Here is a 23,474-nt window from a genome sequence, read left to right as displayed (position 1 = left end):
GGTGCTGTGTAACACATGCTGCAGGCTCAGTGTTGCTCACTGACCACTTCTGGGTAGCTCTCTGAAATGCAGTGAGCACCACTCCCTTCTGTGCTGGCACTGCGGGATGCCTGTGCCGTGGCTGGCTGGTCCCCACTGCTCGTTCCAGGTGTTCGTGTATCTCCTGCTGTGTTCTCAATGCCCCGGTGCTTTTTGCTGGAAGTCCTGACTGCTGTAGGTCTGGGAAAGGAACAGAACTGTCTTGGAGTCTTTTATCAGCACCTGCTATGCATTCAGAGTTTTTGCAGGCTTTAGGAAAGTGTTTTTTCCCTACAGTGTTCCTCATCTTGCACTTGTTAGTGAATGCAGTCTCTTAGCCACAGCAAAGGCTACAAGGGAAATAAAATTTTCAAAGGGTAACTTTGTGGTCAGAGCATGGTCGGATTCAACAGATAAAATGTGTATTTTCTTCTTTTTTTTTTTTTTTGCACATGAATTTTTAAAGTTGATAATTTTCCATTAAAGAATTGTCTAATTCATGTCCCTGTCTGTATACATGACATGGCAGCTCTGAGCAATGTAAGTACTATGTAAAAAGCTGTATGGTATTTACTAGCTGAGGTAGCATTGACACAAGATGCAGCACTGAATGCTACCATTTCACACTTTAGTACTGCTTTCTAGTTGCTAAATAGATTCTTAAGCATGTAGGCTCAGGGTGTGGATACAAGAGCAGAGGTCAAGAAGGGCCAGGCTTGGAGTCACTTTGTATGTAACAGGTAGGTCCCAAAGGTGCTTACAGCTGTGTTTTTCAAATACACTTAGAAGCAATGGACTTGATGGGACTAGTTTCCCTTGATTACTAAATGTATCATGTTCATCTCCATATGTGAGATGTATTTAGGGTAGGAATAAAACAGAAGTACTGGAAGGCCTTTGTGAACACACGAGACTTGGGATGTCATCTTGTGGTTGTTCAAAGAAATGCAAGAACAGCTTGTAAGTGTGCCTGAGTTTGCTGCCTCTTTACACTGAGCTGGTATAGATGCAAGTTTCTCCAAATATTTTATCTTGAATTACACGATGGCTCTTTGTAAAGTACATGACAGTAGCTGTTAACTTCCTTACAGCCCATTCCAGTAGTCAGGGTTTGTGGCGACTACAGCAAGCATCGATAGGAATGCTTGGATACCTGAGTGCATCAAAGAGTGCAGCCACTGGTGTCTGAACCTGTGTGGTGGCAGAGGCAGGAGGACTCTGACATCCTGCTGCTAGGTACCCATTTTATGTTATAAGCATTTTCAGTTTAGCTTTAGCCTTTTCCTGGCTGTTCCAGCTGGCTGGCAAAACAAACTCGTCGGAGGAGGAATTCCTGGGATTAAGTAATTTCCTGTAATAAGGAGCAGTGGTATCAGGAACATCTACATTCTGCCCTCTTTTCTGTGGCCTCACAGGCCATTTGCCTCAGCTGCTGGTAATTGGAGTGGTTCAGAGCTGTACTGGCCAAAGTGAACATCCCAGTCATCGGTGCACAGTGAGAGCAGCACCAAGTTGTTCCCAACACAGGGCTAAATCTTTGGTAACTGTTCCAGCTAGACAAAAACCTCTTGCATGTTGGAGTCATGCACAGCAGCTGCACCAGGGATTACAGATTTGACTAGCACTGTATGTAAATATAAATGATCACCTTTTCTTTCTTGTGAAGATGTGCTGTCTTTTGTTTGATACTGGGGCAGGCTGGCAGCTGGAATGGCTTCTCTGACTTTTCAGTTATGTTTTTAATAGCACTGCCTAATTGAAGTGAAACGATCAAGCCTATGCATGCTTGAACAAAAAGGCATCTGGAAGAGGGTGAACTCCACTCAGAAGGGCAGTACCTGCCACTCTTCAAATGCTCTGTGAACAGGCTTGCTTGGATCTCTGCTCCACGCCCTTTGAAGTTAAATGCTTTCTAATTACATCCCTTAGAAGCAACACACTTTCTTGTCTTGAATGAAAATAAGTTTGCTGTGATTTTTACCGTTTGTCAGATTTATGGCATTGATTGAGACAGATTTTAATAGTGGATGATCAAACATTAGCTCATGCAAATTGCTGTTTTTTTCTGGAGTGCTATTTCATCATTAGTGGAGGGACAATCCATCTGGATAGTGATTAGTTCCAGCTCTAAGCTCTCATTCAAGGGCCAAGATGCTTGAGAGTTTCTTGACAACAAAAAACTAAGGGTGGTGTTATGTTTTTGACAGGGTGACTGCTCCACTCTAGCTACTGGGACTTCACATAATGGAAACTATTTAATATTAGACCTTTACCCTAATTCCTCCAACAGATTAAGGTTCCTTATTTTGCCCAGAAACTACATGCTTATTATTTTACAGTACTGTGTTATAAGAAAGTGTTAAGTATGTCACTGAATACAATTACAGAAGTTTTTAAAGACTAATTTTTGTAGTTATTTTTGACATCTTTTTAAAGACAGCTGAAGTCTTTATCCAGTCAAAATGTGACAATCACACCAAATACTGATTTCAGGTTCTGCTGCAGATTTTCCTTTCAAGGACCAGAGGATGTTCAGAGGTGCTTTTACATCAGCCCTCCGTAAAAGTGAGATAGAATCCCAGACTATAACCTGATTTTTAGTGCAGATTATATTTTACTCTGCTTTGGGAGAGTAGTTTGAGGCAAAATGAGATACTTCCCATGTGCAGATCAGATTACAAACAGGATTGATTCTAGGTCATGCATTCTCCTGTGTTTTAATTCATGATCATCTCTAAATACAAGGAGTATAGTGAAACTAGTCAACAGATTTCTTTATTAATTTCCTAACTAATGAATAAATGAATGAGAACTTTGTGCTGAAGTATTTCCTTATTCTTCACTGTGCAGATAACAGTAGAATACCTTAAATTCCAGGTCTGTGACATTATATCCTCTGATAGACACTACACAAGTCCTAATACATTGTAGTTTTGTAATAGTTAAAGAAAACTGGAAACTTGTGTTTTACTTGTGGATAAGTTTATTTAAAATTTTGTAATTATACTAAAAAAAAGTATAATTAATTTCTATGTTTATGAACTTGTCAGGATACATGTGTAGTGTTGTCAAGTCTACAGCATGGCAAATAATTTTAAGCAGCATGATGATGAAAACTTTGGAACTAGAAACAATGTATGATCCTTTGGTTGCACTGTGATGTTTTTTCGGCAGACATAATTGTAAGTAGTAATTGTTTTCCTTTTATTTAAAATGCAGAGTTTCAATGTGTGCTCAATGAAAAGGATTCTCAAAAGAAAGTATTCATTAAAAACCAGAGATAGCAAAAGCAGGCAGCTCCTCTAAGTGATTTTTATGAAAAATCCACTTCAAAAGCAAAGTCAGAACTTTACTATGTATAAATACCACGGAAGTAAAAAAAAAATGGGGGTTGTGGGTTATTCCTTGTTTTTAAAAAACCGCTTCCATGACCTCTTGAACCTTGGCTAACCTTATTGAAAGTCTTAATTATCTATTTTACCATTCTAAATACAAGCAGATACAAAGGATGGAGAGCCTTGCTGATTTTGGTCCACAGCCTGGGGCGAAATTTCAGCACTATTTAAAAAGATGAGGTAAAAAAATCTTCCTTAAATTGGTTTCACGATCTTCATTGACAAATAATTCTGTTGGGGGAGGAGGAAGAAACAAGAGAGGTAAAATGATGTACACAAAATACTGCAGCGTAGTTTTGAAAAAGACATTCTAAATATTAAAATGGACCAAAATGTATTTAGGGTGTGGCAATTTGAATTAAAATACAGTGAAAATAGGTCATTTTTTTCAGACTAACATAGACTCTAGGCCAACTATTACCTATTTTAATTATGTAGGTTATTAACTCTTCTAAAGCAGTTCCTTGTTCCATCTTTAGTTAATAGGTTAGTTTTAACCTAAATTTTAATTGTTTCTCAATACCAATCAGTTCAATTTTTTTATAGCTGTAAGGCTATAATCCTTATCTCCTGCTGAAACAGAGGTGAAAGACTCTGTCTGAGTCAGGAGTGTATCCTGTTGATGACTCCTGTCTAAGCTCATCCCACAGCTGAGGAAGAGTAACATTCAGAAATTCTTACCGGCAGGGAATAGAGAAGCACTGCTACAAACAGGAGGAGAATCAGCAAGATGATGAGGCCAATGAAGAGCCACTTAAACCGGCGCCACACAATAAATTTCATGGTCTTGCAGGGATTTGTAAACCAAAGGAAGGAAGTATCTGGCCGGCTGCATTTTGAAAGAAGTAAGTATTATTTATAGTCTCAAACTTAAGCATGAGATTATAACACTTTAAAACATGTTTTAAAGCACTTTAAAACATGGAGGTTGAAGAAAACAGTTTTGAAATGCAAGACAGTAGCTGCAGTAAACATGTGCCATTAGTACTGAAACAATCTTGCATTGTATCCTAATGCTTGCAGGAGGAAACAAGATTGGCTTTTATAAATGGAGTTTTGCAAAGGATAACTGATGGCTAATATATTACTGCATGCATCACAGTAGCTAGATACTGGGTATTTCTAAAGCTAGTGGGATAAAAATATCTTACTTTGGTAGATCTAATTTGGGATTCATGTTGGGCTCATCTCTTCCTTTACCAGCTGGCCTTTCCTCAGCTTCTTTTTCATTGACAACTTCCAATGTCATTTCAACTTTACCCTTCAGAAAAAAGTGGCACAAGACAAGCGTCTTACTGAAATTGCACTAGTAGGACTTGCTTGGTACTTATACAGAATAGCTGGGACCAGCTCATGGTGTACATCTGTGTTTCTGATTTGCTCCTCAAAATACACTGATTTCCGTACTATGACAGTGTCACAACAGTATCAGGAAAAGACACATAGAAAAAATCAAATCACTGGGCATAAAGTTGTTCTGCTAATTCATCTATAGTTCTAAGCCATAATATTTTTTTCCAATTTAGCAGAACAAATACAGTTCTTCTCTACTTTCAAGAGCAGCCCAAGGACTGCGTATTTTCCAAATGACCATGCATCTAATTTTTCATATTGCTGTGGCTTGTAAATGTTTCTGAATATTTTTCCTCATTTATTAAATTCTAGTAATAAAGTTTTAAGGCAAAAACATTAGAAAGAAGAACAAGAAGACACCTTTGAAAGGCTTCATATTCTGCAAATGATAAATATACATTTATATTCCCTGTAGAACAAGTTAGAATGCTTTGGGTCTTCTGATGGCATACATAATCACAAAGCTAGTCTGGATTTTCAATACAGAGATTTTGTTTGCTCTGTACAAAAATCCTTTGGATTTAAACATTTTCCTTTCGTCTTTAATGCATTTGGGATGTCTCTGATGTTCTTCTGAGCAATAATGTGATAAATTAATGAATCACACAATTATATAGGTTGGAAAATACTTCTAAGATCACCAAGTCCACCTTGTCAACCAGGCTATGGCACTAAGTGCCACATCTAGTCCTTTCCTGAACACCTCCAGGGATGGTGATTCCACCACATCCCTGTGCAGCCATTCCAATGCTTAACATCCCTTTCTGTGAAGAAATTTTTCTTCATGTCTAAGCCAAATCTCCCCTGGCACAGCTTGAGGCTATGCATTCATTCACGACTTTATCAGCTGCTTTGGCAAGATAGCATGACTCAACTGGCACCACAGTCTTTCAGGTTAAACGAAGTTAGCAACAAACTACATAAATAAAGCATTAAAATCACATTTTAAAACAAAAAATTGTTGCTGGACCAAATTCCTGAACTTGTGCATGGAATGTTCTATTTACCCCTCTGTCTATCCACTGAAAGCTAACAGCTAAGTGGGAGACTCTTTACAGCCTTTCTTTGTAATTTCAAAGAAAGGTGAGCATGTCTGAAGTACTTTTAAAAGAAGCAATACCCTTACCGCTAAAATACGTGAGCCATCCTTTTCAACATAACACGGCCACCATCCCTTCATGGATTTCTGTTCAAAGAGAGAGGCAGTCCTGGGAGCCTTCTGAAAACTGTCTGCCTTGTATTCTGGAATCATGTCTATATTACACTTCTCAGGAACTTTTGCTGGAATGATTGTTTTATGTAAATCAAGTTCCACAAAGCCTAGAAGGCAGATACAAAAATAAACACTGCATAACACAACCAACCATACAGCACAGCAGCTCAGCATCAACCCTGCTATCTCGAAACATACAGGAAATACAGGAAAGGCAATCAACAGACACATTATATTCTTGTTTGTCTAAAGACGTTGTGAGGCAGGTAAGTGGGACACATTGTGTTTAAGCCCCTCTTGCTGGTGTTGATAAATCTGATTTAGCAAGCTTTACTCCCCTTCTTTAATGCAAGATTGTTTGATTTTTTGATAGAGGGTTTTTTTTTCCCACACATTTGAATGGAAGATACCCAAACACAGCAATGCAATAAGTAATTTCTGACAGTTAAGTGCATAATTTAGCAAACATTATTGATGGTTATAAATCAACTACTTATTTTCAGATTTTGAGGCTTGTATAGTTTGTATGTAAGCTAAAGACTTTGGAGCAGTCTTAATACAGGGCAGAGAATCCCGTGCAGAGAACTATCTCTAGAAAAAGTGGGGGAATAATAACAGTGTGAAGTAGATTGCTTAAACCTAAATTACGTGCTATTGTCAATACTCATATTTAGAACTGAAGTGCCCTTGTCTAAGTAATTTTACTTAAAGAAAGAAGCAAAGTAAATTTTCATGCACATTATTATTTCATGTGCCTAGTGAAGGGGTTTACCTGAGTGAAAAGTATCTTGGTTTACCTGCCAGTAGGCCTTTACTGAGTGAATACTTATTCATTCAGTGAGCCTGTACTGAGAAGGAAAGCTGGAGTATCTTTCCATGCTCAGTGTCTCACTGTAAATGCAATCCTTATGTGATAATTTAAACTTGTTCACTTTGATATCCTGCTTTGAGAGAACAGTAACTCTTTTCATTCAAAATCTTACCCAGATAGTCATCCAAGGAGAACTTGTCATTATCCCATATTTGAATGATCAGTTTGGGTGGGATTCTGAATTCTGTCTTGTCAAGACTCCAAAAATGTTCCTAAAATTTTAAAAAACAAATACCAAACACCTTTAAAATTACTTATGGAAATTCAAAGCTGGAGTCTGGTAGTACTTGTGAATTCTGGGGCTGGTGGAAGTATTAAGAGATCTAATCTTGCTCTGCTAAAAGCAGAGTGCTGTTGTTGCCAGTGTGTTGTTTCTGGCCCAAAGGCAAAATTAATCTGTTCACAACAGCACTGTGAGAAAGTATACGGAACTGAGCCAAATAGTCTCTTTCAATATGTAGGTACAAATTACCAGGTTAACTAGAATCTGTATTCTAAGAATTGAAATCTTTAGGATTACTTACCTTTTTGGAAACTAAACAGAGTTGCTCAGCTGGAAGATAGTCAAAAGGAAAAACAAATCTCCAGTTAAAGTTCCCTTCGCCATCTAATGATCGGTAGTGAACATCAGTTTTCTGCTTATTTTCTTCATTACCAGGCATCCATCTGAAAATATGGAGAGATGTGTCTGGTGTTTGCAGTGGGATTACTGCAGTGGTGCCTGTTTGTACTGGAACTGTGTCATTAAGGGGTTGCAGACTAGCTGTAAGAATTGCTCACAGAGGGCTGGCAGTTTTTCAAGCCCCTTTGCAGTTTGGTTCCAATGTAGCACTGTAAATAGGAACATCTGAACTGAATTTCTGATCTAAGACCAGTGCTGTGGTCTTAGAACTCAGTGGTGAGTTGCTGAGTTCTTTTTTTAGTGAGAAATTAGATATGCCTGGTAGTATATTTCTCTGATTTCTATTGCTTTTTTTATATTAAGATGAGGGAATGTAAAAATTAAGAATCCAAGTTATGCAGCTACCTCTCTGCCTTTTCAGTTGCTGTCTGTCTCAAGAGATGAAATTCTGGAATTTTTCACCACACATTTTAACTGGTCATGCTTTATCTCATAACACTTCTGTACTTCTCTGAGGTTAGCATTTGACTTGGCTGAACTAAATATTTGAAATCCATGGTCAAGGTATTCCCAGGACATTCTGAACGTTATAAATTTTAAGTGTTACATGACAGAATGCTCTTACCCCTTCACATAAATGTCACTCATTTCTTCTCCTGTGATGCTCTTTTCATCCAGAAGGACATCCTTGGTGTTCCAGATGATCACACGCAAGATGTACCTAACAGAGATGTTTGGGGTGACAGGTGTGGATTGCTTTGTCACAGCTGCCAGAGGGTGTGTAGGATGTGGGGATACTCACTTCTTGGCTTTTCGGGGAGTGATGTTGAACGGAGGGCCTGGTGGTCCTAAGCTTTTGGGGAAAACATCCACCCACATCTGCAGCTTTCCCTGTAGCAGTGAAGAAGATGGATGAGGGATTGTTTGTTGCATATAGGTTTGTCATGGCTCCGTAATTTTTCAGGTAGGTTTTCTCATTCCTACAGAAACTTTCTTTAAAAAGCTGTGTTTTATTATGTTTCTAGACTAACCCGCTTTACATTTTAAGTCAAGCAATTGTAGCTCTCTTCCCCCTGAGAGTTACCACACCATTAAAAACATGACATAAATTCTGGAATGCTCCATTTCTGCTTTCAAGATACCATAACCAAGCCAGTTCACAGTACCTGGGAGATATTGGGCTGGAAAGTGCTATACAAGGTTCTTGTTTCCACATGTTCAGGTACCAAACCCTGGGTTCTGAGGATATGAAGGGCTAACCGCTCTTCACCTGGACCAAGATGTTGATGCAAGATTTTGTTAGCTTCTGAAATAAATGGGGAAAAAACAGGGGCTTATGAACTAGAATTTGCATTTGAACTTAAAAAAAATTAAAACCAGATACTTAAAATTGAGCATAAAAGTGTGTTCAACTTGGAGAAAAATCAAAGATATTTTTCTAGTATTCCATAAATAACTGGAAAGTTTTCTATTTTATCAATGTGAATTTAAGACATACATGTAAAATAAGTGAACCAACTCACCAGCATCCTCCAAAGTATAGTCTTGACCCCCGTAGTTAATCTTTCTGCCATTCTCAGAGAGGACAGGAGGAGCATAGCCTTTAAACCTGGCTACATTTTGCAATAACTGGGTGGGTTTTAGTTGATCACGCCAGGTATTCACACCTGAACTTTTATGAAAGCGAAAGAAACATATCCTAAAATTATTCACCATTCAGGACATTTACACATCATGTAAAATGTATTTATTAAACTAGCCCAGAAAGGGCAGCAGCAGAACTGCCTAGATTGAGGGCTCTGGAGTTTGATACAGTGACATAATTTTATATCAGCTCAATTACCTTCCAAGACAGAGTGTTTTTTTTTATGTATCAAAATAATTCACACTCTCAGATGCTTTCATATTTACTTGCAAGAGTAGGTCAAAAATGCTGTTAAATGTGAGTTCTCTGGACAGAAATAACATACATTACTGGATTAAGAAAATATTAAAATATTTGATGCCATTGTTTTCAGTCAAGGCTGTTCTGAAGATTTACAGCTTCACTTGGAATTTAGATGATAGAACAAGCACAAGAAATACCCTTGAGAAGCCACAGCATTGTTTTTTAACCATAGAATGAAGGCTTTTTTAGAGATTGTGTACTAGGTCTTACAGATTAAAATTTTCAACAGACAAAGTTACTTACATCCAGTACTGCTGGGGGATGCCACAGTGAGATCCGTAACGAGAAAGGAATCTGTTTTCCAGATCAATTATGGTTTCACCCACTTTTTCATCACGAGTTAATGCGTCGTAATCATAGACTGAAATTTTCAGATCCTTTTCTTGAGGCAAGAAGCAGCTGAGTTCATACATTCTAAACATAAAAATTGCCCATTAAGGCTGTTGCTCTTTTGAGAAATGCTTCTTATTTTTAAACTTAAAAATACAAATTGAAAAAAGCACTTACTAGTTTATTTTTGAGCAACAGCCTTTAGAAGGTATTAAAAGGATGCTTCCAGTGCTGATAAATCTAGCAGCAGTTATCTTTCATGCTCCAATTTCTATTAGCACTTATAAATAATTTCATTTTTACTCCTCTGGATATTACCTCCTTCCTTTCTGCACAATGTATCACTTAGATGTTTTCTGTGCATCAGCTTGAACTGGGACTGAGGAAGGAGGTTACTTTGTGCCTGTAATCAAGTATCTTTGCTGTCTATTTCTTTGCATAATCTGAACAATTGAAAACCTGTAGAGCATCATTGCAAATTATGCTTTTCAAACCCTTTATAATCCTTCTAGTCCTCCTAACTTCTAAGTTATCAAAATCCTCCTCCAACTCTAAACCAGACCTAGAATTTCATAGTAATTGTGCAGATGGTGTAACTTTTCATTCCGAACTAGTATTTTTTATTCATATATTTCAATAGCTTCATTAACCTTTGATGGAAAGACCAGTGTACTGGGAACACATGCTAAGCTGATTATTTGTGAGAGCCATCTAGTTTTCAGAGTTAAAACTTCTTCCATATTCCATAAGCATATTTAGTTTCTCTTATACGCCTAAGACAGGCTGGTTTTAAGATATATACATTCTTTTACTTTGTGCAATTTACCCACACGACAAAGCAAATCTGTGGATTAGTCAAACATCTGTGTTTTCCAATGATTTCAAAGGAAATCACCTTATGGAATTTTACTCACAATTAACTGTCAGTATATAACTATGAATAGAGCACTGAATATTTCAAGTAATGGTTTACCTTAAAAAAAAATGAAAACATTGTAAAATACAGTAAATTCAAAATACAAAACAGTATGTTACCTGCCAAAGATTGGGTTGAGGGTATTAGGCACATAATGATCTCTGTCTTCAATTACTTTTTTACTTAGAGATATTTTTATATAAGGATCACACTATTTAAAATAAAAAAAAAAACCACATCGTTAAGAAATAGTTATCAAGTCTAACTTCATTTAAAGCAGAGGAGAGCAGTTAGGTGCCGGAGGAAAGCAAACGGCCTCACCAGCCCGTTGTTGTCCTGGGGCTGGAGCTGCAGGGCTCGCACGATGTAGATTCTCACAATGCACTCCTGGGGCCCGCTGTCCGGCAGCTCCCGGAACTGCCGAGGAGGCGCTGGGACAGCGGGATCGTCCGGCAGGGCATAGATCTTGAACGAGCCCTGAAAAACAGTGTGAAGGCTTGTCAAGAGGAATGTAGAAAAGGCACTCTGCTAAGTCTGTTTTTTATTTATCCTACACATACACACACAGTTTTATATAGGAATAGCAACATTATAACCTGATCCACAGTGACCTAGAAGTGTTTTGTTTTATTTTAGTGGGTTTTGGATGATAAGACTAAGAAGACAAGGTTATATCTTTTGCCAATTTAACTCAATTCAGCTGTTTTGATGTCAACACAATTGCTCAGTTTTGCTCCAGCTAAGAATATGTAACGAATACTTTGTTTCTCTCCCCAAAAACATCATTTAAGGTTTGGAGTTTTTTTGACTGGTTGGTTGGTTTTATCTACACATTAGAATTATTTTAATCTATAAATTAATTTATAGATAGTTTAAGTCACAGAAACACTGAAATAGTACAAAATACCTTTTCCAAAATCATTCTAAAAATGTGCTTTTTGGAATTTTAGTCCTGTTTGAGAGATTATCTGGGAAGGTTCAGTCCCATGGTTACTGGGGAAGGTTACATGAGCAGGAATTACATTTATTTTCAATTAACATGTAGCACATCTAGTGTGAGCAATGTGTAGCTGTACTTTCCTTGAAAAAGATGGGCCTGTAGCTAAGTAGCTATGAGTATCTGTTGCCCCTACTAATGTACACACCCATATTTAAGCTGAAATGCTTGCATGTAGATCTACTTAAATAACCAAACCACTTACATTCAAAAGACCGCAACTAGCATTTGTTGCCCATCATTTGAAATTTACCTTGAATTCCCCGACCACTGATGGATCATCACTCTCCTCAGATTTGCCTCTATATAGTTTAAAGGTATCACAGAAGTCTGTTAAGTTATTGAATTCAGGTACTTTCTCCAATTCACAGTCATACACCTTAAAAAAAGAAAAAAGGTAAGTTTAGAAATTATCATATCTATCAGATCCACCATAGCAGCACTGCAAAGTATTTTGTGTTTGATGGAATATTTTAGGGAACCAAAGTTTTTGGAATTATTTTTATATCGAAGTGGGAGCAAATGCAATGTTTTGGAGAACATGTGATAAAGCTTCATTTATGCTTGGTTAAAATCATAGTTAAGTAGCATGTCATAAGCTTATCTTTATTTGTTAGCTGTATTAGATAAGAAATGAAAGTAGTCTCACTTCAAATTTTAGCAACAAACAGTAAAAGATTCTCTTTTACTGTGCTCATACTTTCTTAATGTGTATGTTTATTTAGGATCTGCCTGGTGGCCAAAGATGTCAAGAGTAAAATTCCCTTTGACTGAAGGTGAGATTAAATTATTAATACATCTCTTAGTAAGTGTAGGTAAGTAAAAGAGAAACTAAGATATCTTCTTAAAACCTTCATTTAATTGTATGAATTAGGAAAGAACCTTCATAGAAAATCATGTATAGTCACATTTTGAAACGCGTTTAAAGAAAAAAAGGGACAGTTTTGATCAGGTCTTGGGCCTATAAACTCTGAAATATGTTAACTTATTTTATCCTGAGCAATACCTTTAAAGTGTCATATCCTTTTTTAATGTACTGTCCACATTTTTCATATTCTCCTATTGAAGCATAAAATTTGCTCCACCAATCAACAATTTCTTCCTCCTTAAAAGAAAAGCAAATAAAAAAAGCTTTTATTGGGAGATAAAGCCTCTCTCCTATCATCCTGTACAGCAGAAATAATGAACAATTAAGCATAGTAACAAATAATATACTCTAAAACTTATTATCAGTTAGGTAATATTAAAGATTTATCTGAAAGAGAATTAGAATAATTAAGGCAGTTGCAGATTTACCTCACTGTTAACCAAATGCAGTCAAAAAGTAGTTGAGTCTTGCCCCTTAAAAATAGTATTTCAATAAGCCTCATGTCACCTAGATACTAGCAATCTATACATTCTACTAATACAGTATTTCTGTTGGGGTTTTGTATTTTTATTTAAGTCTGATAATCACTGTTTAAGAAAGTTCTATTTTCTGTATTCACAGGGTTTGCATAATATAATTGTTTGCCCCTGAAAACAAACTAAATAAATAGCATTCATTGTCTATGAATGAACGGAATGAATAGTATTCATCCACTGTGTAAATCTGAATTTTTTTTTAAGATTGTTTGGACTTACACAGAATCTTGGAAGTATTATGCTGATCCTTAAAAGTGAGGGTTTGTTGGGGCTATTTAGGATTTCTTGGGGTTTTTTATATATATATATATGGCTTCCTATTTCACTCTTTCATATTTTTCCTAAATTTACCATGTTACAAGTTCACTGTAGGTTTTATATCAAACACTTTCAGAGATTACTGTTCTCATCCACATGCTTAAAATGCTATTTTTAGGCAGTATTGATATACTGGTTTTCAATTGGTGAAAATGTTTTTTAAGTAGTATACATTACCTTTTCTGTGAGCTGCTCATGAAGATCAAGTCATAAAAAAAAGCAAAATAAAATCAATGGTGAGGATATGATTTGTAGAATTTTATACAGTTAAATAGGCTTTAAATGTTTAGGAGTTTTTATATAGTAAGTGTGCAAAGTAAGTTACAAACATTTAGAAATGTTTTTGAAGAATACTCAGATACCATGTGTTTAACTTAATTTTTTTGGTGCTGTTAGAAAAGCAGAATATTCTAGATATTGAACTGGAGCATGCGTATTTATATACACACACATTTTAGAAAGGACTGTAAGACGTCATTACCCTGTGCTTTGTTCTTCACATAACCAAAAAAATTGTCTATAGATTTATCCATATAAGTTTAAAAACAATGTGCACAATCCAAAATTCTTCACCTGTTAAATCACAGATACCGTAATTATGACCCGCTAGTCCATTAAGAGCAAGCATCATGCATCCCATCTGGAAGCCATGATTAGCAAGTGTCATTTCTGCTACTTTTTATACATTATACCTCGTGTTTTCATTTAAAAGCATTAGCAATGAATTTTTATGCAAAGCAGAAGAAATATGCAGAACATTTTTGAATACAAGCCAAATGCATCAATGGGTCAGGACATCATTCTGATACATAATTTTCATTTACTCCCATTTCTGTTCTCTTAAGTAATTATTTTGTTGGGATGTTCAGGTCTATCATATTTTACTAGACTTGCCTATCTTCAAATAATAAATACAGCATATTCTTATCAGATTAGCATGGGACTGTCATTTTCTAAAGACAGTTGGGGTGTATTTTTTTGTGGAAACAACATCATTAGTGATTTGCAAAACTTACTGGCAGAATTCATGAGGTAATTTTGAATAGTTTGCTATATTTAAATTTCACTTTGTTTAAATACTGGTTTATAATGTTGACAATGCAAAGGTTAGCTTGCATAATTACTCATAATTTAAAGAGCAAATTTGAAACCTTTACATGAAATGTACTTTGTAGAACTCTGACTCTTTCATCAAAGCATATTGTTGGCAGAGTTCAAGTCAGGGGTTATGTTTTGGGTTTGTATTTTTTTTCCCTTGATATACTTCCAAATGTCTCTTCAAATAATGCACTTGGCAGTTTTGGGAAGAAGTAGTTAAGAAGAAAAATAAATCAAAACTTTATGATCTTCTTCAAAAATTCCCAGAGCAAATAACAGTCTTCAACATTCAGATATTACTGTTACTAATAGTTGTAATCAGGATGTGTTCACAGAATGCCAAAACACAGAATAAAATGCCATATGATAAATTAGAGATTTTGGAGTGAAATACTCACATGGTAAAAACAATGTAATGTTACTGTCCTTTTAAAAATGCACCCAGTCACTTCACCATACATTGTTATACATGAAATTGTCAAGACAGTAACATTTAACTATTATATTTTTGAAAAATATGGAATTATGAAAAAAATCTAAGAGATGAAGTGAATCCCTAGAAAAGTCAGAGTAAGAATCTTTTAAACTGTAATTTTATTTTCCAAAAAGTAGACTTCTAAACAAAGTTTAAATATTAATAAGACAGTGAAATAATTCCTGTTTATTTTTTTGCTTTTATCACAGAGATTTTAAGTACGTTGGCACACAAAGAAGTTTTCGGTAGTTCATACATATTGTATAAGCATAGTAAGATTTTCAGAACAAAGGTACTTCAATATAACTAATCCTACAGGACTTGTGAGCATCATCTCCTCCAAAATCTCTCTCTGGCAAAGCTGCCCAGAGAAGTACCCCCCAAGGCCCCAGAGGTTAACATTCCTCCCCACCCAGCCCATCCTGGTCACATGCATGCATCAGCTTGGTACATACATGCACTGTTGTTGGAGAAGCCATTTTGCTGAGTGCTGTTGACATACTGCTTAAACACTGGAAATCGGAATGTAATTTATAAAATTGTGGCATCTTGTGTGCTCAGGGTGTTGTCTGCATAGCACTTAGACTTTCCACAGTTTTGCTTATTTCAATTCAGATTGTTCTGAGTTTCCATTCCTCTAATACGGATGCTTTCACTGTATCTAATGTTATATTTGGCTTGGGTGATGTCAAACTAAAACAAATTGTATTTCTGCTTATGTAGCATTTAAATTTTTCCCTTTTTAGTTGAAATAAACTGCACAAGTATAATCAATTTTACTGGTGACTTTGAAGTGCTAAATCTTCTTTATTTTCTGAATATTTTTCCTTATAATTTTTAAAGAAAATAATAGTTCTCTGTTCCGGCTTGTATTAGAATATATATTACTTATATTAGAAGAGAAAACCTATTTCAGAAGAAAGTTAGAGACTTGTAAATTAAATATTAGTGATGATTTACATGTATGATGACAGTAATCACAAGATCATGGTCTATCTATGTACTTAAATTAGAGTCTGAATATGATGACAATAAGAAGAAGAGATGAAGGAAGAACAAGGCAATCATTAAAATACTCAAATAGCAGTAAGAGTCCAAAAGCTCAAATTCAGGATTATTCACTTTTGGACTGCTATAACAATGTAAAATATTTTGCATTTTCAAAAGTCAAAACTGTGGATTAAGAGCCTGCAAAATTGATATATATTAACGAGCATAATTTATCCTCTTCCTTTAATGAAACAGGCCATCTATGAAACAGATATCTATGAAAACACCTTCTAGGCAAGGGAGACATTTTACAGTCCTAAAAGAATTAATATTTTTTCCTCAAAAATGTACTGCTTGGAATCTGTCTTCAGTCATGTTTCAACTCAAGAGTAAAATTATGTAAGTAGAATTATTTTTTACCTGGAAAGTAAAACTGTATTGTGGTGGTCCCAAAAGAATCAGAGCAGTAAAGAGACAAGGCACAACAGAGAAGGAAAAGAAGTGTTAGTGCAGAAAAAAAATGTTTCAGTGTTACTGGGTTTCGATGGCTTCAAGTTAAGAGAGGCCAAGCTGTGACTGCGATAAAAGGAAGGGCTGAAGGAGCAGAGCATACCCCTACTTCTAACTCCTTCATCTAAAACTGCTCAGTCTCTGCAAAATCAGGTGGGCCTCACCACCACCAGTGGGAACTGGGTGATGTTCTGTCACATACTTTCAGTAGCTATTGAACAACTGAATTCATTCTTAAGCTAGTGGTGAATTTGACCACGGACAAAATGCTATAGTTTGGCATTCACTATATGAAAACAAAGATTAAAATTATACCAAATTTCCTTCACTTTCTGTGGCCTGTCACCAAGTAACTTTCTCCCATCTGGCTTTCCAGAGGGTTGCATATGTTTCTGACAATTTTGCTGTCTAGATAGTTCCTCAGAAATCAGAGATCTTAAGAACAAAGTCAAGCATCAAATTTCAAAGATTACCTGAGCTGTTAGCAGTGGCTGTGTGTCTTCCATATCAATTACTGTATCCTGGCGAGGTGCAGCAGAGAGCAGACTAACTGTAAGCCAAAGGTTTTATTAAGGCAATATGGTGTAGGAAAAATATCTTACTAAACAGTTTCATCAGATTTAAATCCAGACAGTTACTGAAGATGTAAAATAATTCACTGGCTATATGTTTGATCCTCTAAAGAAAGCAATTCATTGCCACTTTTTGCTAAAAACAGACAAAATACTTTTGTGCAGGATATGCAAGCATTTCTCAAATATGTAGAATTAAAACTAAAAGTAACAGTAAAACTTGAAAAAATGTAGAGGAAATGTCACCATTGTATTCAGGCCATATCTGCTGGAATACTGCCTCATTTCTTTGGCACTAGTGCTGCGGTGATCTGCAGGTAGTTAACTTCCAAGTTGATACTAAAGAGGAACTTCAGGGAATGAGCACAAGTCCAAGAATGGATTTGCCTTTGCATTATGCCCTCTTATGCGTTAGAATGTTACTCTAATTAATACTCTCTGTTAGATGTTTTTCCTTTCAGATAATATTTTCTCCACCTACGTACACAACACAAGATGGCTATTCATCAGTACAGCATGCAGAGTAAACAGACAGGTAATTCTAGCATGTCAGAAGAAAGCAGATCTTTTCATTTTCCAGCTTTCTACCTTTCAGCTGTGGTGCAATGTCCTGTTTAGTAGTGTAGGGGTCACAGCGAAAGCTTTCCAGTAAATCAATGGTGCATTGGCCCACGATGGGCTTCCGTCCAAATGGCCTGTGGTCTATTACTTTAATAACAAGAGATGGACTGTATAACTCCTCTTTTGGTAAAAGCTAAAAATAGAAAGGTAGAGGTTTTTTAACAATGCAAACAGAAGAAAAAGAAAGAATAAATACTTTCCCCCTAAATTAGAGCTGTTACTTCATTTATTTAATATTGAACTACTATGTTCTATGGCTTTATGGTGAATGAAAACTTCTAAATTTATCAGTCAATAAAAATCAGTAAGAACAATTGCCCCAAATCTTGAATTTTCTTGACTCTTGCACAGCACCCATCCTAGCAACAGGAAAGGAGCCAAACATCTATAGGTAAACTGATGTCTTTTCAAATAAAAAAATATATACTGCACTGGATTGCGAGCATAAAATTGTGTAACCTACCAGTGACTGTACAGACATGTTTACATGATCTTTATTACAGTTTTCAGGCTCATGAATTGCTCATGGTAAATCAAAAAAGGATGCATGAGTCTTTCTACTCAGAACAAATCCTTGACCTTTAAAACTATGGAGGAACTTATTTTGCTATAGATAGCTGGCTTATAGGTTTTTGTAACGTACAACTTTCATGAAGAGAACAGAAGATGGAAAATTCGGTGTCTTTTTGAGGTTTTTGATCACCACAGATTCCACCATTTCACCTCCACATTCCACAATTAGACTTGGAGACATAACAGGTGCCAGTTGGTAGTTTTTCATGTTTCGCAACCCCCAGGCCAGAATCTGTAAAATAAAATCCAATATAAGCAAAAGTGGGAAGGGATGTCAATATGTTTAATATAATACTCAAAAAGTAGGAAAGAATAAATGAAATCTTTTCAATAATAGCATGTGTCTGGCAAAAAAATTTCAAGGTTCTAGTTCTACAGAAATGGTGAAATTCACAAACAGAGAAAAGAGTATTTCTCACTATGGATTTTTTTTTGTTTTCTTTAAGTAAATTCACAAAATTTCTGTCTAGAGGATGAGAAGACTGCACTTGTATTCAGTTAGTTTAAGAGCAACCATACCTCAACAGCAGTGAGTTGAACTACTGGTCTGATTCCTTGAGGGACCATGTAAAGCTTTGGTGCCCTTTGTGATGGAAGAATTGGAAGGTTGGTACCACCCTGTTAAGACACAAACATGAGTATTAGTTTCTCTCATCTTAGATTAAATACCCTGCAAACACTAAGACGGTTCTTCCCATGATGTCTCACCGTGTAAGAATATATGCTTTATCTTATATTACACATATGTACAAAAAATAAATATATACCTTGTCTCTCAAAATAAGTTCTGCAGCAAAAAGAATGTCTCCACTGGCTTTGCCATTATTTGTTACAGGATACCAGAGCAGTTTTGGTGTGATATCATCTTCTGGGATTAACTTGACCATGGGGGAACAGACACTTCTTCCAAGGAACTCATCTTTACCCTGCAAACAAAAATAGCAAAAATAACCATAAATGTACTGTCAAGTAATATAAATAAATAAAAAAGCAATCATGGTAAAAAGATTTCACCTACCACTTGATCACTGTCAAAAAGTTCAATAACAACATTAGGTGGGTTTTGGGCTATTGACTGTGGGTCCCCATAGATCTCAATTTCATTAAATATGAGAGTTTGGTCCCATGTAGGATTTAGAGTTGAATGAATGATCTCAGTTGTTTTGCTTTGATGGAGGAAAGAAACATGAGCATATGGATCTGAAATATCATACAGAGATTGAAAGCACAGAGTTACAGACAAACAAAACCACATCAAGCCATAAGACACACAAGCACATGTTTTATCAAATATAATGTTATTTTTCTACTGTTGTTACCAGTTCTATAAGCGATTGTAAAATAAAAATGAACACATGTACATAATTTACATTTAATAGAGCAACTTCCATTTGATGACTAAATCACTTCCTTTATACAAGGCTTGATTAACAAAGCAATAAATGAAAATGATAAAATATCTTGCAAAGCAGAAAGAGAACCAGAAAACCAAAATGAAACACTGTTTATACTAATCTTGTCTTAAATCTTGTCTGTAGAAACTCTTTTTTGTTCTCTCCATTGATATACAACTGTACAACCTCATAAATAATAGAAAGAAATAATTCAAGGTCTGACTAGTTGCCAAACAACAAATTGTCCCAGGCTATATTGCTCAGATCATGGTTAGATTTCAAACATGCTCATTCATAGCAACCTGTTTTTGTGAAACAGCTGAATGATTCAAGTGGTCTAGGCCCAGTACTTGGCAGGCCTTTAAACCATCAAGAGCTCTGTAGAAGGTATCTGATGATGGTCATTAATGTTTCCTGTACAAATTGCAATCACTAAGGACTAAAGGCAATTTTAAAGGTTATCTTTAGGTCAGTTTCAATAGATTCTGCCAAGGTACACAATCAGAGTTTTACAAAATTTGGCTAATTCTTCAAACTAATCTTAGAGGAAAATAAAATGTAGATGAGCTAGTTTATGTATGACTGCATCTGAGGTGCCTGTCCTGAATTATCCAAATGCAATTTAGAGGCATTTGTAATTGTTTCTTTGCATTGCTTTTAAATGCTGCATATTGAAATAAGACCAAATTCACACAGGCAGGTGTACAAAAGCCTCCTCATTTTAGAAAGTATCACTAAAACTTGTAAAGCACTGTACCTTCTGTGACAGAGGCATGACACTTACTCAGTTATAGGTGGAAAAAGAAGGATGCAAACGGAGGGTAATGGAGAAAGAAAATTCATTTCAGCTTTGTCTTTTGCTGAACTTCCTTAAAGGAAGTGTAAAGTCATATTCTTACAGAATCTAAATTCAATTTGCTCTATGACTTTCCAGTGAAATTTTGATTTGAATTAGCAAAACTTGAAAACTGGGTATTAGCCTAACTACAAAGATGCCAGACAGACACAACACTGTTGGAATAGCTAAGAGTTAGAAAGAAACATGTATAAACAAATAAAAGATGTGCTTATCAGTAAGGCACAGTGTACTTTTCTGCAAGTTCATTTCCGTAATGAATTAATATAAAACACTGAACACTGAGAGGCAGTTGGTGACACAACTAATGAAGGAACCATCCAGCTTTCTTCATCCTTGCTTTTGTGCAAGCCTCCTGCAGGACAAAACTGCATGTAGGCTGTGGTTAGAAGGAGAATCCAAGGCAAAAGGAAGGGCCTGGTCATGGGACATTCAGACCTCATCTGAAATCCAATTCCCTCCCTGACAATTCACTGGTAGCAACTGGTACAGGCCATACAGAGCACTTAGTTTGCAGCAGCCTCTGGGGCAGTAGTAACCAAATTCGGATCATACCTAATAAAGCTCAGACTTTCTTTGGCAGAGTTTCAGTAGCTGGGACCTACACACCGACCTTAAGGAGTTAAGATATTCCACATCCAAATAAATCAAGCTACAAGTTCATGGCAAATGTGGGCTTTCTGCACCTTTAGAAGGATTTTTCCATACCTGAAAAACTGTCTTTATCTAAAGCCATGAGGTTTCTTGCCTGGTAGATGTAACAGCGAAGGTGGTAAGTATATACTCCTGTATCAAATAAATAAAACCAGTTCAACTGCATTATACAGGCTTCTTTTATGTGATGAAGATATTTTTAGTTTATAGAAATGCCTTACATATTTTAACACAAGCTCAGTAGTAACATTTTTCCTTTTCACATGATAAGGGTATTAATACCAATGACTTAGCACCTGAGAACATTTGTTCCAACACAAAACCGAAATGAAAAAAAATCACGAATGCTATCTGGGTTTTTTTCACCATACGATCGTTTAAAAAACCCTTATACTCAAAAATTGCTGTTTGAAACAGTGTGATAATCTAGCTCACCCAAAGAGAATCAAGAACTGGGCACTCCTTTGCTTAATTTAAGTATTCACTACATCACTTTCAAGGTCCTGCGTCCTTCACATTTTTAGTTCTTAGCCTAGAAGTTATTCCAATTACAACTCTGTCTCTTTGGTTAAAATATTAAAAAAACCCCAAAACACTCAGGTGGAATAGCTTAAAAAGAAGATGTGAGTGGCCCCAACCCAGGACCGTGTGGGGCTAAGTTACTACAGCTTTTCTTTAAAAGATGTCAGGTGTAACCATTCTAGCCCTTGAAAAAAATCTGAGCCACTATATAGCCTCATTGGGCTGAAACCTCTGACCTCTGGCATGAAAAAGTGCAATTTTCCTCCAGCTATGGTCATTATTAAAATATTCCCCAGGTTCTGAAATATTTAAGATTTAGGCATCCATTCTCGGCAGAGTTCAAATAAAGATGAGTGTTCCAGTCAGAGCTCCTCAAAAAGGTTGTTAAGTCCCAGGATTGGCCTCTATTCCTGTTAACTAACACTGGTGGCTCCCATCTCAACATCCCTGCTTTTGTGATTCACATTAGAGTGATTACAAAGAATTTAAAACCCATCCAGGTTGGCAAAGTTACAGTTCTGTTCACTTTGCCAGCTCAACTACATGGTACTGCTTCCTCTGGGCCAGGCATTGTCTGATCCTGCACTGAGCTGATTAAGTGACCTGAAGCAACAAAAAAGTTAAATTTAGCATTAAAATTCCTGTCCTATACAGGTTTTAAAAATACCTGTGAGACAGCAGACTGAAATATCAAAATGACTAACTGTAATTTTTCTTTAATAACTTAAACAGGATCCAGTCAAGGGTCTGATAGTAATTACTACAGAAGGCACATAAAGCTAGAGGTAAACCACAAAGATTTATGATTCTGTTTGAGACCAAAATGAAACAGACAACATTTTTGAGAAAGGAATTGTTAAAGAACCTACTGTCAAAATAGCAGGAAACCATTGGTGTATTGGCACCAAACACTGTTGTAGCTGATTCCTTGGCTTTGTCTGAACTCTTCCCTTCTCCATCATCAGCACTATTGTCTGCTCCCTGAAATTACATATAGAGAAAAGTTATTATTTACAAACATACAAGGAACTTGACAGAACTGCACTATGTGGGGGAATGTATGGGTTTCCATCTCTCTTCCAGCACAAGGAGAAATTTACTTCTGTGAGTAAATGTACTTTACAAGATGTTTGCTCATGTCCAGAGGTCATTTCCTGTTGCCAGCTGAAGCTCTGCAGAAATCGTATGCAGTCATTTCATCTTACTTCCAGAATGTTTTATTTCTGGATATGTACTAGCTACCTAGCAGCTCACAGTGGAGGAAAGCTCACAGGTCTTCTGCACTGTGCTGTGGCAGAGAACTGCTCTAAGGCTTTATCCCAGCACTAGCCCAGGAGCTATAGCTGTAAGCAAAACTGAAATAGGAATTATTACTCAGAGCAGCCAAATTAACTGGAGAAAGAAAATGCTATCAGTGAATCCTTGGTCAACATTTGATGTGAAAAAGAGAAACAAACCAAGAAAAAAGTGTGAAGTTTTGTTAATGCTATACGCTAATAATTATTATATATTTTATAAAAACAAAGGAACCTTCTCACATTATTTGCTACAGTTTGTATTTTGGTAAATAGAGGTTATTTGTGAAGCTGTGTTAACCTCAAAGCTTGAGGAATAACTGCATTCTGCTCATCTGTCTGCGTCATATGTAATTCTGGCTTCTCCAACACACTATTCTCTTGTGTTTTTTTTTTTTTTTTGCTATCTTTTCTTGTGTTTGGTTGTTTATACAAGCAAATGTTTATCAGGGAAAACTTTTTCCAAGCCTGTTGACTCTTGTGCTGATGTTAAAACATCTAAATTACATGCATGATAAACTTGAGCTAT

The 23,474-nt window shown here is 36.2% G+C and overlaps 1 protein-coding gene and 1 long non-coding RNA gene across 8 annotated transcripts in view; one reads left to right on the top strand and one right to left on the bottom strand.

Annotated features, from left to right (window-relative positions):
* Positions 1–2,978: 2,978 nt before the first annotated feature.
* MYOF (myoferlin) overlaps positions 2,979–23,474 on the bottom strand; it is a 62,788-nt gene continuing 42,292 nt past the window's right edge. For 3 of the 7 annotated variants that reach the window (XM_068197664.1, XM_068197666.1, XM_068197667.1), the window contains 24 exons: positions 22,520–22,631; positions 21,183–21,260; positions 19,243–19,424; positions 18,992–19,150; positions 18,744–18,842; positions 18,295–18,456; positions 17,619–17,784; positions 16,932–17,008; positions 13,563–13,574; positions 12,670–12,768; positions 11,917–12,042; positions 10,988–11,143; positions 10,786–10,877; positions 9,664–9,834; positions 8,996–9,144; positions 8,639–8,778; positions 8,275–8,363; positions 8,098–8,193; positions 7,375–7,516; positions 6,963–7,062; positions 5,893–6,086; positions 4,565–4,674; positions 4,095–4,242; positions 2,979–3,644 (listed from right to left, as the gene is read on the bottom strand). In XM_068197664.1, the coding sequence (XP_068053765.1) occupies positions 3,609–3,644; positions 4,095–4,242; positions 4,565–4,674; positions 5,893–6,086; positions 6,963–7,062; positions 7,375–7,516; positions 8,098–8,193; positions 8,275–8,363; positions 8,639–8,778; positions 8,996–9,144; positions 9,664–9,834; positions 10,786–10,877; positions 10,988–11,143; positions 11,917–12,042; positions 12,670–12,768; positions 13,563–13,574; positions 16,932–17,008; positions 17,619–17,784; positions 18,295–18,456; positions 18,744–18,842; positions 18,992–19,150; positions 19,243–19,424; positions 21,183–21,260; positions 22,520–22,631 (2,895 nt within the window). In that variant the 3' untranslated portion in view covers positions 2,979–3,608. Of the gene's footprint in view, positions 3,645–4,094; positions 4,243–4,564; positions 4,675–5,892; positions 6,087–6,962; positions 7,063–7,374; positions 7,517–8,097; positions 8,194–8,274; positions 8,364–8,638; positions 8,779–8,995; positions 9,145–9,663; positions 9,835–10,785; positions 10,878–10,987; positions 11,144–11,916; positions 12,043–12,669; positions 12,769–13,562; positions 13,575–16,931; positions 17,009–17,618; positions 17,785–18,294; positions 18,457–18,743; positions 18,843–18,991; positions 19,151–19,242; positions 19,425–21,182; positions 21,261–22,519; positions 22,632–23,474 lie in introns of those variants that run through there. The other 4 variants (XM_068197665.1, XM_068197668.1, XR_011001396.1 and 1 more) reach the window with 4 other exon arrangements.
* Positions 4,131–23,128, top strand: LOC137478107 (uncharacterized). Its single transcript, XR_011001397.1, has 3 exons — positions 4,131–4,258; positions 7,894–7,988; positions 22,734–23,128. It is a non-coding gene; the product is annotated as an uncharacterized lncRNA (long non-coding RNA).

The sequence above is a fragment of the Anomalospiza imberbis genome, chromosome 8 (assembly GCF_031753505.1).
Source record: "Anomalospiza imberbis isolate Cuckoo-Finch-1a 21T00152 chromosome 8, ASM3175350v1, whole genome shotgun sequence".
Classification (NCBI taxonomy): Eukaryota; Metazoa; Chordata; class Aves; order Passeriformes; family Viduidae; genus Anomalospiza; species Anomalospiza imberbis.
Note: the sequence above shows the minus strand (reverse complement) of the source record. Positions and strands in the feature narration are given on the sequence as shown.